At 37.2% G+C, this 15,294-nt stretch overlaps 1 protein-coding gene across 1 annotated transcript; it reads right to left on the reverse strand.

Annotated features, from left to right (window-relative positions):
* Positions 1-1,117: 1,117 nt before the first annotated feature.
* On the reverse strand, positions 1,118-15,294 carry LOC150083745 (glutathione S-transferase 1-like). The gene is made up of 5 exons (XM_090378190.1): positions 15,067-15,294; positions 10,326-10,384; positions 7,117-7,258; positions 1,524-1,688; positions 1,118-1,385 (listed from the first exon to the last, which is right to left on the reverse strand). The coding sequence occupies exons 1-5, from the start codon at positions 15,205-15,207 to the stop codon at positions 1,236-1,238; spliced, it is 657 nt and encodes a 218-aa protein (XP_090234316.1). The 5' UTR covers positions 15,208-15,294; the 3' UTR covers positions 1,118-1,235.

Below are 15,294 nucleotides of genomic sequence, written 5' to 3' on the forward strand. Positions count from 1 at the left end.
ACGAAGAGTTTCTGATAGCAATCAGTCCCCTGAAAATGCGATCATATGCTATATATTGTAATGTTAATTTTCAATTCTTGCCTTATATAGTATTCATTGTGTTCAATGAATGTGCTTATGAAAAAAAAAAAAAAATACTTCGCATGGGAAAATAAATAAAAAATAAAGTATCATTCTTCTTAAGAATTATTGTAAGGGTATGTGCAGTCCTCAATTTAAACGAGATTTTGATTTTGTTAATTTACTGTGAAATAATAATTCATTCAATTCCTTACACGTAATAACAATGATCTTCTTCTTTCGTTTTTGCCACCACGATTATAACTATACTTTTGCTACGATTATAATTATAATCGAGAAAAAACAACAGGCAGCTTACCAAGTCTTAACTCACTAACCTCACTCACCTTTGTAGTGTGGATTGGGAAATTAAGAAGCGACCGTGAGCAGCTTTGTTTTTCTTCATAGTTTTATAACGGATCTGACTAGTCAAACGTTATGAGTAGTTAATTATAATGGGATGAAAACATTGGTTATGTGAAATTAAATCTATTGTTTATGATCGTCAATAAGTCGGTGTTTGTGGCAGAGATTAACCACAGATTTAATGAAGCATACTTTTTTTTTTTTTCAGCTATACCCAGTGTGCAATTTCCGTCTTTCTTTGCTCCCAAATTAAATATCTCGTAGCAAAGCAGTTCTAAAGGGACATCAAACTGCTCACGCAAGCACCGTATGACTAGCCACATAGCTGTAATTTGCAAGAGCAGTAAGAAGAAAAATGGCACTAAAATAGAGAAATTTAGTTATAATATCAATAATAACACAGCTTTAGCTATTTTGAAACTTTGAAAAACTGATTTCGTATACCTCATGGCAGCTCACATTGAACAAATTTACAGCCATTTTGTTTGCGTGGTTTCACTAGAGACTACTTTGTTGTCTGGTGAGAAACCAGTAGGTGCAATGTTTTTATTCTTTTTGATTTTTAGAACAGCCCGAAAAGTACAGTTTACTGTCTCTTGAGAGTGAAATGAATTTCAGAGCATAAATTTCAGTTGCAGTATTTAAGAAGTGTCATGCCCCATGTCAGTATCAATAATGACTGAGCCAAATATGCAAATAAATTTTTATTGAACAATTGGTGATCCTGAAAGTACGAACAAGATAGATATTTTTACTCTCCTGATTTCATCAATAAGTGGGGAGTGATGCCATCAACTTTGAAGAATAATTCAACCTTTATTTTTCTTGATTTGCTCAATGTAGTCCCTCAAGATTTTTTCAGGCTTTTCGAACACTTCTTTGTAGTAAGGAAGTTCCAACTTTAGCTTTTTAATCCACGCCTGCAACTTAGGATAGGGGCTCAGATCAAAATCTCCCACCTAAAAGAAAGTAAATGTCATTAATTAACGTCTTTAACAGATCTTTAATTTACCCAATTTCTTGTTTTAAAAGTAAAAGTGCTACTGTTCATCAAAAGTGGTTGGCAAGCATTAAACACAACTCTGTGACATGCTTACCTTAGACATTATGAGGCTAGCAAGGATGGAAAGATCGGCAAGTGTCAGTTGATCACCAGCTACATATTTGCTTCTTTCAAGGAATCCATCCAAGAGTTTTAGAGAATTTTTGAAGTTTTCAACTTTATCGTCGGGCGCTACTTTCCCATAAAACAGTGGAGGATACTAAAAAGGGAAAGACGATTAACAAAATGGCCATAAAATTACATGTATTTTAAATATTGCATTTGAAACGATTTTGGATCAATAACTTGGTTAATTACTGAAACCAATTATCAAATCAGTTAAGTAGGCAAAATATTCGTGAAAAATTTCTTTAATATGATCATTGATACGATACATTGATTTGATTTAGTACGATACGAAGACACATTGCCTTCAAAGCGTTTCGTGAGTTTATTAGGATGCTGTTTGGCTTTTCTGAATGACTACATATTTACAATATACAGACAGCGAGTTTAATTGCATGGTCTTTGAGGCTGTCACAGACACTCTCTCGGGTATGTCAAGCTGGGCTTGCTACATGGGAGTCTAAAACGCTAATGGAGTTGATATTCAGGTGATACTCAGGTCAAATGGAACAAATATCGGCGAAGTCCGGTCGTTCTGTGACAACAAAATCTTCTGCTTCCACCTTTACGACGGTGGAACCGTTAGTAACCATGGGTATAACTCCCTTATGCAAGTCCTGAAATATGGCATCTATTATGCTGAAGGTGACCACCCAGGTGCGAACTAACGTAAACAGAGGTCGAGGTGTAGTGCACTCACACACACACTACACGGAGAAATGGCGCACCTCTGTGTTACCAGGCAATACTAGGTGGTAGACGACTCTCATCAACCGGTGCAATACTTTGCTTATTGGAGGCTTGAAGTGGTGGAACCCATGTTCATTCTACAGAGAAGAGTTCTAGTCAACCCTTCCCCATTTCTTCCATCATGCATGATGATTGATGTCTTTTGAGATTATGATGGACATCATGGCAAGATCCAATCTTCCTTACATTTCGAGGGTACAGCTCTAAAAAGGTTTCGCATAATGTTGATGCCTGCCACTCAGACTCTCTCCAGAGTAACTGCAGAGAGTCTGACTAGTGTGTATGCGGTTGGGTATTGTCAAGGCTACGTTATGTCAAGGAGCTGGGTATATTTTCCCCATGTGTACGTCATATCCAAAAAGTTCATTACTTCATACATGTTCTTCCTACCTTCCTTATTATTGAATACATCATGAATAGTCAAATAGAACAAACTGATCTGCGATCTAAACCGCCCAAACACTTCCTCGTTCATTACATAAATGTACTTAGTCTCAGTTCCAATCACAGTGATATCCATTTCCACTTAGTCTGAGAAACTCCAATTATTTTTTTCTGACGGAATCCCAATTATCAGTTTATTCAACGACTGCTCATTGCAGTTGTTCCAATTATTCGTTGTGCGATTCTCTTCACTTCAAAGATAGTAGTTATGCATATGTCTATTCTAATATTCCTATCAGAGACTTAGTAATTTGGAATATCACTTTTCGATCTTCTCTGGCTTAAAATCTCTCTACCACATTTTGTCAAATATATCTGTTGCCTCTATTGTTCTCCCACCCCAACTAATCACTTAAGAACTTGTTGACTTCCTCTCTTTGAAACTTAACCTTCTCCAGTCCAATTTTCTTAACAGTGAGGTATTTATCCGAGGTGATTTTAATGTTTACAACACCCGCTGGCTTCGTTTTCTATTCACACAGACCCAGCTGGTCGAGATGCTGAGACATTTGCAATTACTAATGAACTCGCACAGATTGTTCATTTACCTACAGAATAGCAGGCAATCCTAACACACAGTCAACACGCTTGATCTTTTTCTCACAAACAACCCTTCTAAGTACACGGTCGAAGTGAGAAAACCTTTAGGCACTTCAGATCACAACTTGGTGATTGTCTCTTCTCCAATGGAGCCTTTATCTCATGGCTATTCCCAACCTCGTGTTGTTTGGCATTACAAGAATGCAAAATGGGATAACCTGCGAGATTCCTTTTCTTCTTTTCCTTGGTCCGATTACTGTTTCAAAACTTCTGATGTCAACGTTTGCTCAGATCGTGTCAGTGAAATTATTCTTGCAGGAATGGAATCCTTTATTCCACACTCCACTTTAAAATCTCGTCCTTTATCTAAACCTTGGTTTTCCAATAAATGTGCTAAGGCTGTCCAAGAGAAGAATGTTGCATATCGTAATTGGCTTGTTTCTAATTCTTCAGTTTCATTTTCTGCCTACACCAAAGCTCGCAACAGTTGTAAAGCTGTTATTAATCAGTCCAAACTAGAGTTTGAAGAGGCTAAGAGTAGAAAACTTTCTTCTTGCCCTAATGGTAGCCGGCATTCTGGTCTCTTGCCAAAGCTATTGGCCGCAACTTTTGCCCATCTCTGCCAAAAAACAGATGGTTCTGTTGTCACTTCAGCCAAGGATAAAGCTGACCTGTAGCATCCCATTTTTCTTCTAACTCATGTATTAATGATCTTGGTAAAACACCTCCCACCATTCCCAACGCGCTCCATTCAATGCCTCCTGTGGTCAAAAGGATTTTGACGAATCTTGATGCTAAGAAAGCTGCAGGTCCCGATGGTATTTCTCCACTTGTTCTCAAAACCTGTGCTGAACTCACTCCTATTCTTTGCCGCCTTTTTTCACTTTCTTATTCCAAAGGTGTTTTTCCTTCTGCTTGGAAATTTGCTCATATCCAGCCAGTTCCTAAAATTTATTATTTATTATTATTATTGTCTTTGGTGGCCCCTAGACATTTGTCCAAATCCCCTTAATATACTTGATTTTATTATCCTTATACAGAATACCTAGCCACCAGAGAGCAGTCATCACCTAGGATAACTGCTACCTGATGCTCGTCCTTATGAACGTGGAGAAAGCAACTTCAAAAGGCGAACTGTACTGTCTGTGCTGACCGCACAAAATTCCCGCACCCTCTGGTGGAAGTGCTAGACCAGAGGGCGCCAGCAATCCCACCCTCAAGCCTAGGTATCCTGTATAAGGATACCTAGGCTAGATATCCTGTATAAGGATAATAAAATCAAGTATATTAGGTGGATTTGGACAAATGTCTAGGGACCACCAAAGACAATAATAATAATAATAATAATAATAATAATAATAAATAATATATTTAGGCCTCAGCAGGGGACTGGCGGCTAAATGGCCAGAAGAACAACGGTACACGACATCACACACCTCAAGATCCATATACCCTTGAACAAAGAAAACTATCTTAAAAACTAAAAATATCTTAAATCTATTACTAGATCTAAGTTCCCCATTAAAAATAACCTTGATATAACTTGTTTTCTGTCTAATATAATTAAGAATTTTTGGCCCTTGAGGCGTAGGCAAATCAAGGGTTCTGACAGTAAGATCGTTACCGCTAGCGCTATAGCGATCGCACCGTGCAGAAATACGCTGAAAAACACAAAAATATATATGAACTATCAAGAACAAAACTCTTACCTCAAATAAATAACTTCTTTTCATCTATGGTTACCTTAAGAATCAAGGGATCCATGATAAGTGCATGAGGAAAATACACAACCCAGCTGAGTCGTCCAACGATCACCATCCGCCGTCTACATCAAGTGGAGCATCGTGCAAATGTGACTGTTCACCTCCGCGACCACAGCGCCTGTCCCTACTTCCATGGACACTGTTCTTCCGAATTGGCTTGTATAATTCTCTCTCTCTCTTCCAAACCAGTCCGAACGCAAGCCGCAACTAGTCAGCATCCTTTCACTGTCCAACTCCAAACTCACAGGACCAACTTTTCTCATTCCTCGTTTATTTCTTCACTTACCATTTTCTCAAACATCCTTCCCTCCCTTTTTAGAAGCTCCATCTAGCTCAATCCTTGGAAGCCAGCCTGTGCAAAATCGTAGATAACGTGTGTTCCACAGCCATCAACTCACGTGAGATCGCTCCGGCTCGGCAAGAATTTTAGGGAAAATTGAATTCAAGAAAACTATCCTGTGTTATTTTAATTTGATGTATTATTATTATTATTATTGTATTTTATTGTTTTAAGTAAATATAATCTGCTCTATGTTATTTATTTATCCTATATTATATTTACGGCGAGATATCTCTGCCGCTTGTTAACCCCTGGCTTAGTGCCGTGAAGGGTTTTGTAAAGTCTGGGTACCTTAGGAAATAAACGTAATCTTTATAAACGATAAAGATCGCGTTTATTTCCTGAAAATTATAATCTACAGAAATTCAAGTCTAATGTCTACAAGAGTCTTCTTTCAATTTCTCAACCTTCAACCCATGCACGGTACTAAGTACTATAGGTTCTGCTGCCTCTCGTTCTTAGGGTTTCATTAAAAAAATGTGGGGTAATTGTGTTTATTTTATATTTTTGCTCAGGTAACCAAGGATATGAAGTACCATTTTATCATGTCCAAAAACTTCCTCGTGGGTAGCACAGTTAGTAGATTCGCCGTCCTTCCCACACTGGCTGGAAAACACCTGAGTTCGAGTCCCATCAATGACGCCAGGAATTTTTATGGGTCTTTTTCACAACGTTGCTGCGTTAGTCGTCTCAGGCGAGGGTAACATGGTTTTTTCTCCGGGAAACTCGAGGTTTTTCGTCCAGCAAACACAAAATCGACCTCAGATTACACGCAATTTACAGATAATATATACGGAGCAATATGACCTTAGTTGCTGATGCCCCTAAAACCCTACTACTACTACAACTTGTACGAGATAAACAGTAACATGTCTCCGACACGAAAAAAAAAAATACAATGCGATTAAGGCCTCTGCATGAAAAAGCAAAAACCCTTCCCTTTACCCCTGATGGTAGTTACCTCTTTGAGTAAATCCCACTTGAGCACACTGTGATCACTGCCACCTAGTGGTTCATTTATCTGCAGATTCTTAATGCATGAGAATCACTACTGATAATCAAATCTAGAGTATTACTCCATCTAGTTGCCTCCCGAACATGCTGATGTAAAAAACAATCATCCAATAAATCCACAAAAGTCTTGCTAGTGTGTGAGTGACCAGCCCCCAAATTCCAGTCAATATCTGTGAAATTAAAATCGCCCATTATAAGACTCTCTGATTTACTGGCCCACTCTATTTCCCTGTACAGTTTCTTATTATACTCATCAGAGTATACTCATATAAGCTCTTCTCGCAGAGACAGCCTCAAACCAGAGCTTCGAACTTTTTCTGCACAGTGTGGAATAGCACCGATCATAGCAACTGTACTAGCTAGCTGCGAGTGTAACATAAAATAGAAATAACACAAAACAGGTAAATAATCGAAAATAATTATAGGGGTGAAAAGAGTTCCGTCAGTGACGCGAGGAGTTTTTATGGATCTTTTTCACAACGTGGCAGAGTTAGGTCTCAAGAGAGGGGAGACCTAATTTTCTCCCATAAGCTTTCGTCCAGCAAATAACAAATCGACCACACAACATCAGTGGCTAGAGACTATAATCTGCACCGATTTCAATAAAAAAAAAAAAAAAAAATCAAATACATAAATTCCAATACATTAGAAGCATTTCAGATATCACTTACCAAAGCTTCAGATAGAGTTTTGTACAAGGTTCCAATGTCGAAATAAAACATGCGATCGACAACCGCTCTCTTCTGGGGATCCTTTGGGTAGAGGGAACTGTCTGGTGCATATTTGTTCACAAAGTAAGTCATAATAGCCCGACTAAACAGGAAAAAAGCACGTTACTTATGTTAAAATATACATTTACTTATATTTACACACACACGCACGCACACACGCAATATCTATAAAAACCTGGAAAAAATTCAGATATGAATTGTGCCATTCAAAATAAAAATGTATTTTCTTCAGCGTAATGTTGAAGATTACTGGTTGAAGATTACTCGTAATGTTGAAGATACCTTATATGTAAATATTTACGCACATCCACTATTCACAATATAAACGTGATCCAAAAGTGAAGAAATTAAAGCTTCTAGTGGCTGAATATAAAACTCTAAAGTGGAATATTTTAATGAGAAATTTGCCAACGTCATAAACATGTGGCAGACTAGCTTATTTCATTTATAAAGAATATAGGAGAAATAAGGATTTCTACGAAAATACAGCAATAGAATAAATAAAGAATACCGCAAATTAAGTCACTAAAAATACTTTCAATAAAGTTGGTAATGTTCCTATTAAGTTCCTCAACGGAATACGGTATGTTTTCAAGGGACAGTTTCTTAGGATAATTAAGAGCGAATAAACTGGAGAATCAAGATCACGAAAGCTGCAAGCCATGTTAAATAACCCGGTCTCCACACATGGAGGCAATCTCTAACATTACAACACGAAAGGTAACTTGCATCAACTATCTGAAAGTAAACTTCCTCATACTGTCCTACAATTGATCGTGGAAAATGCTTCAAACTTTTGTCAATAGTTTCAGAATTTAATATGTTTGCACAATCCGATCGTTTCATGAAAATCAGACATCGATTTTAAAAGAAATGAAGAAGCAAGGTCTTGTTAATGCGTAGCACTAAGAACATTTTGCCATCTGTTTTGAAAGTTTTAAACTACATATCTCATTTTCCAAAAATATTCTACAATTTGATTGTTGTTGGTATTAGCATTAGTAGTGGCAAATGATGGAAGAAAGAAAGCAAGTTAATACGAAATCAGCGAAAAAAAAAAAAAACACTTCCCGTTTCATCTATCCATTACTTCCAATAGTTTGTTACTTCTATCGTGAATTTATTTAAACTATCAACTTCCACAACAACAAATGAAAGTTTGTTCAAATAATAAACCACCCACTAGCTAAAGGCAAACTTTCAAACATCTACTCTGCAACTATCCTTCCTAAATTTTAATTTGAATTTGTGCTCCCTAAGGTGTATAGTATATGCAAGAGGAGGAATACCATCGGCATTGAGCTGCTCAATCCATTCAAAGTCTTAAACACCTCAATCAAATCACCTCGCACCTGTCTAGTCTCAGGACGCTGCAATTTGCAGAATTTAAGCCTTTCTTGGTAAGAACACCCCTTTGTTCTGTCTCACAAATCTCTCTGCCCTTCTCTGTACTCGGTCCCGCACGCTGTACTCTACATTCTTCCTAAAATAAGGTCTCCAGATCCGTATGTACTCGTGTACTCAACAAGTGGTCTGACATTATACAATGATTATCCCTAAAGCAATGGGATAATCACCTCCTTATCCCCGCTAGAAAAATTCCTGTATATCATTGACAAAACCCCATGAACTGTCCTGGCAGCCTATCTGTATTGCTCAAAGAACTTCATATCCGAATGCACAATTACCCCCAGGTCTTTTTCAGTTTCCACTACCATGAGTGTAGTACCACACAGTTGATAAGTTACTCTGTACTCTGGGGTTACTGCTACCCAAATGCAATATGTACTTTGCATTTGTCAATGTTAAACTTCAATTGCCATTTCTCAACCCCTCTGCCTAACTTTTCTAGATCCACTTGAAGTAGTGTACCATCATACCTCTCATTAACCACCCTGTCAACCTTTGTATCATCTTTGTGTCATGTGGCTTAATCTAAAAATTTGCCTTACCTGCAAACTTGGACATTAAGCCTGATATGCCTTCATCAATAGCATTCATAAATACCGAAAACAATAATGAGCCGAACACCGAACCCTGGGAGACTCCACTAATAACAACATTAATCCACGAAGAGCAGTGTCCATTGATATCCACTCTCTACCTTCTATCATTCAACCATCCCTTTATCGATAGCAGTAACTTTCGCTTAATGCCACATTGCTCCGCACTCTTTCATGCTCAACAGTATCAAAGACTTTCCTGAAATTCAAGTATATGATATCAAAATTATTCTTTGCATCCAGTTCCTTTGTGACCACATTGTAGTATCCAAACAAATTGGTCATACAAGACTTCCCCTTAACAAACCCATGCTGTGTCTGAAGTTAATTGCAGCCTTGTGCAGGTGATCCTGCATTACTTCTTTAACTAGTGACTCCATTATCTTCCCTGGAACAAAAGTTAAACTAACAGGTCTGTAATTACTCTTGTCACCCTTTGTGAATTGGGGATACATTCGCAGATCTCTAGCCCGCGGGTACTTCCCGTGAATCCAAGGATGCCCTCATAATTATGGCTAAGGGTTTGATTATTTCCTTCACTGCTTCCCCTAATATAATTGGATATATCCCATTCATCCCAGGTGCTTTTCTTATGTTTAACTTCAACAATTTCTCCTCACAATTATTACTTTCCTCACACTTATTACAAAATCATTAACTCTCTATTAGAGTTTAATAAACTTCAGGCATACCCTTCCCAAATAATTCTCATGTGTGAATGTAGATGCAAAATACTCATTCAGCAACCTGAGGAGGATCATCAACAGGCAAACTATCAGTATCGAGTGGACCCGTTCGATTCATCCCCTTCCTTTAGAGTTTATATAAGTTAAGTCTTTACAGTTTTTCTTTGCATCCTTTGCCAAAGATTTCTAATACTATACCTTCGCCTGCCTTACCTGCTTTGTGACTTGGTTACAGACCAGCTTTGTATCTACCATAGGCTTCTGTGTCGTCTGATACTTATTTACTAAATTAAAAAATAATAAATACATTTACTATATTCGCTAAATAGTTACATTCACTACATAGGATGCAATTTAGTTATCAAAAGATTATACATTTATATTAAATGATAAACAAATAAATATTCTGATTTATTGAGCTTTGTTAGGACGAGAAGTCTGTTTACTTAAAGCAACTTACCTTTCCCATAAAATGAAGCCGTTGTCATCGATCGTGGGCACAGTATGTTGTGGGTTTATCTAAAAATGAAACAAATTTCAAATTGGCACATTTCCGAGTAGTTCTATAAAAGCTATTCAAACTATAGTTTAACGATGGTGAACCAAAGGCACATATGTCATATGTGACACGGATTGGAAAATATATTGCAAGTGTTCGCTCATAAATAAATTTGTCATTAACTAAAAAAAAGACTTATTTAGAGGCGAAATTGCTTTATGATCATCAGCGACATCTAGGGCTTAAAACCCTTTAACTGTGTGAAGAATTATGCACACAAAGCTGTTCTCTGATTTGAAACTTTCATATATTAGTCATTTTATAACAATATTTGCTAAATTTAGGTTTTTTTTCTATTTGTGCACGAAAGATGTTATATATTTGTTTCAGATTCCGGTATGTTTTGGCAAAGCATACCGGAAGCGGTTCACTATCGCTGCAATAACTAATTAGATTAATATTTGCATTTAGTTTATGTATTAGGTGTACCCTATATCTATGCTGTGCTCAGAAGCTCGTGGCTCTGTAGCCGGCAGGCCATAAGTCAACCCTGACTCTATCACACCACAGAAAATATAATTCTGTAGCTAACAACCTTCTAGAATAGGTTATTGTGACTTCTGTAAGAGAACATCGAATACAAAAATAATACTTGAAAGTAGTTCACGTGATTTATGTTTCTTCTAATGTATGTATAATATTAATGCATATTTAAATTAGTCATCTTTATATTTTAATTAAAAGATTAAAATATTTATAAATTCGTTTATCAAATTAATTCAGTTCATTTTAATAGTTATACTAAAAACAAAATCGATATGACAAGTCGTTTAAATTACACGCTTTGGATAAAATTGTGACTTTCTTCTTATGGTAGATCCGGCTCCGATATCTGCTACGCGAAAAATCACTTTTTTCAGTTCCTCCATCACCATCACTCTGGAAGGTGATGGAGGTGAAATTTTGAAAGGTACAGGTTGCGTGTTGATCAAAACGTATGTTTTTTCTTTCCGTGCGTTCATTGGTCGTGACAAAATACCAGTTACAAAGGAAGTTGTAGAGGTGTCAACAAATTAAATGGTTGGAAGAATCACATGATGAAAAATAATGATGGAATAAACATGGATAGAGATGTTACTTTTTTTCGATTAGTTTTTATTCCAAGTGCTTGAACCACGAGTCTAAGTCTTCGAATAAATGAACTAATAGTGATTCTAAAAGACAACAAGCAATTTATAGATATAATACACAACATGGATGAATGAGTTTGTTCTCGGGTGACTTTAAATATGACACGTGTTGTTGACATACTTCTGTCATTTACATGCCACGCAGTAACGAACTTAAATTTTGAAAATGGACAGCAATTAGCTTACGGTGGATTTTGAAGCTTCTCAACAGCCCGAAGATCTCTTTCTGGAACACCTTATGGTAGTGGAAGGAGGTTGGCCGTTTCATACCGAAACATCGACTAAACGGACAGCCTATTTTGACATAATAGATCTTCGAAAATGTACCGGAAGAAACGAGAGTTTTCAGGTCGAAGATCGTAAAAACCAAGCATCAGGGCTCATGTTGTTTGTATAGCATTTCATCAACCCTGTTACCACCCTGGTACCCTTTCATCGCGTAAGTTAATGTACAGCGTGAGTGTCATGGGTTCAATGGTGATATGTTCCCAGGAACTGTATTCTAGAGAAACGAAACCAGATTCTCTATAATGTACTCATTCAAAGAGTTCCCGGAATTTTCCTATAAAAGTTTATTGAGTGAACAGTTGGGCTTTCTAACCCAATCACCTTCAAAGTACCTTCCAAGTTTAAAGGAAGAACTTAGATGTTAGCACGCTGTTCAAACTGCGATATTGCGCAATCAAACAGCTGTGACACGCGAGTGAATTGGTCGAGCCAGTTCCACTTGGCATGCATCAACGTCAAAGTTCCACAAAACCTTACAGCGGTAGCGCAGCTATTTAAATACCATCGTGGGACAGAGGTGTATTGCTAAAAAAATAGTACCCGAACGCTCGTTCTTCAGAAGACTATATGATAACCCACATCGACTGTACAGTAACTGAATCAGACTTCAGACTCACGATTCATAGAACAACCAGTTCTAGCGTTCAGCTCATGGCGAATCAAAATGCAGCGTTCGCACGCATCACGGTATATCTCATTCGTTGGATCTCTTTATCTAACACATTGTACTTTAGTAAGAAACGTTCAAGTTTCATTGCGAAATTTGTATTTTTGTTTTTAAATAATTTTTTAAAGAAATCTATTAATTTTAAAGATTACTATTAATATATATTTTTAGTAGCAATGGGTAAAATAGATATTTCTCCCTCCCCTTTGATTATGCCATTGTTTCATAATATTAGGTGTATAAATTTAATGATTTTCTATTACGACGTTTAGAAAAAAGTACCGGAACGTCGTTTCGGTGCGTTCCGGCCCGAATACACCACTGGCGTGGGATTAGGGGACCTTTTTAAATGTACTGTACTTACTACGTACACCGTTTTAATTAGATGAAAGAGCCTGTGGTCGTTACCCAGAGAGAGCGTTGCAATGGACTACAAACTTGTTGTTGTTGTTGTTGTTATTTGGTTTTTAGGAGATTAGCAACTAAGGCCATATTGCTCTGAGGATATGCGGTGGTCATTTCCTGATCTTTCCACATCCTCCATATTTGGTGGCTCACGGACTCGAACTCCGGTCTAATCAAGAAGCATGTGCTACGCGCTGCTGCTCCTGCCCATCTACAAACTTGTAAAGAGAAAAAAAGAAAAGAAAACTGGTAGATATGACACGAACACAAATTTATTTTTAAACATAATTAATGTTTATCAGAATAAGAGGGGGTGCTGATAAATTCTTGACTTATAACATAAATAAACAAGATAGTCCAATTATATACATAGTTTATCCGACATATCAGCCTTTCAACTCCACGCACTTTGTACACGATGTTCCAGCATTTTTAAACCTCTGAAATACAGTAGAAATCGAAAGACTGCTCCTCAAACCAAGCTTTTCTTGCTCGTATGACGTCTGATGGGAATTTGATACCATTTAATTATTTCTTGAGATTTGGAAAGAGGTAGTAGTCCGAGGGTGCAAGGGCTGATGAAGAAACCGGAAATCTAGTTCAGCCAATTTTGTATGTACTTGATGCGCTGCATGTGTGTGTGTGTGTGTGTGTGTGTGTGTGTGTGTGTGTGTGTGTGTGCGCGCGCGCGCGCTGGAGCATTGTTCTGCAAAAACAGCACTCCTCTGGTGAGTTTCCCCCTTACTTTGGTCTTCAATTCCTCCTCCTTCAGCTTGTCCAAAAGTAATAAATAATGCTTAGCAGTTATCGTTTTACCCTTTTCCAAGTAGTCAATAAAGAAAATCCCATCCCTATCCCAAAAGACAGAGGAAGTTATTATGCCTCAACTCCTTCGACTGTTCTTTGGTCTCTAGATCACAATGAAACAACCATGCTTCATTCATGGCTACCATTCACTTTAACAAAAAAGTCGCCTTGCACAAAATAGTAAATAATGGCTGTCGCTTTTGATCTGAATGCCACGGGACACATTCGGCAGAAAGCTTCCGCATGTAAAAAAGGCCATGAATAACACACCCAACGTGTCTAGAGTCAACAATCCATTTAAAATAAATTCATATATCATGGTGTGAATGGCATCAACGTTTTCGGGAACTATCGCAGAAACTGTTTTCCTGTTTTCACTGCAGTTTCGGTTTCAAAAAGGTTCACTTTAAATTTAGAAATCGATCTTTTTATGGTTGAATAGCACAGACACTGTTCTCCAGTAGCCAACATATAGGCATGAATTTCCTTTGGTGTTTTTCTCTGTAGAAACAAATATTTCATAATTGTTCTACCTTGAGCTTTGCTGAAATCTTTTGGGTTGACTTCGGCTTGTAAAAATAAAAATGGATATCAGGGTTTTTTGAGGAAAATTGACTTTAACGTAAAAAAAGATATGCCCTTTCATAATTTAACAGCCATTTATCAAAAAAAAAAAATTGGAACTAGGCTGCCCGAGAATTATTAGCACCCTTTCGTAAAATTTACTACATACTATTTTTTGAAAAAGGAAAACAGTAAAGTTTACTCTTTCCTTGATTTGCAGTTTCTGAGAATTTCGAGGTTCTCTACAGGGACATTCAATAATCAATTTTGTGACTTCTCTGATAATTCTCTTTTTAAAAAGCTGATGTAATTATATATTTTTTTTTTCAGTGACTGATAGCTAGTGAACAGTTAAAATAATCGGTAACTCAAGGGTAAATCCTACTGTTCTCTGTTATAAATATAGCATTGAAACCTTTACTTTTTAATTAAATTCATTTAATTAAAAAGTTATATATAAACCTGGAATTATTATATTATAGACTGCATATTATAAATTCAGCATATCTAACATATTGGCAACCTGATGCACTAGCTGTATTAATTTCTTTACTCGTGGGAGTAATTTTAGAGCAGGGATTGGTTGTGGAAGTACGTTTGTCATAGCCAGAGCTCTCTGTATAATGTTTCATTTGCTGCTATTCCAGACTAGTTAACGTGGCAGTTTACCCATTATAAAATCCAAGATAAACATTAAAAACTCTTAAAATTAATATATACACTTAACAAAAAGGAAAGAGCATAAAACCAGGAGTTCATCACACCAGACAGGGAAACTTACCTTGAGAAATTCGGGCTTCAAAAACTCCTTAGTTTCATAATCGAGTTCCTTGATTTTCAATTCGATTCCGAGATGTTTGGCTGCCAAATGTACGGCCAGGCAAGGAGGACTACCCTGCATTTGGTACAATAAGATAGCCATGGCAGATTTTGTTCGTTACTCAGAACAGGAGCACGCAGTAACACTACCCCAGCGCAACTACAAGTGTGGAGTTCAAAGGTAAACACA

Source organism: Mastigoproctus giganteus, chromosome 7, assembly GCF_048544385.1.
Source record: "Mastigoproctus giganteus isolate SK-2022 chromosome 7, ASM4854438v1, whole genome shotgun sequence".
Lineage (NCBI taxonomy): Eukaryota > Metazoa > Arthropoda > Arachnida > Uropygi > Thelyphonidae > Mastigoproctus > Mastigoproctus giganteus.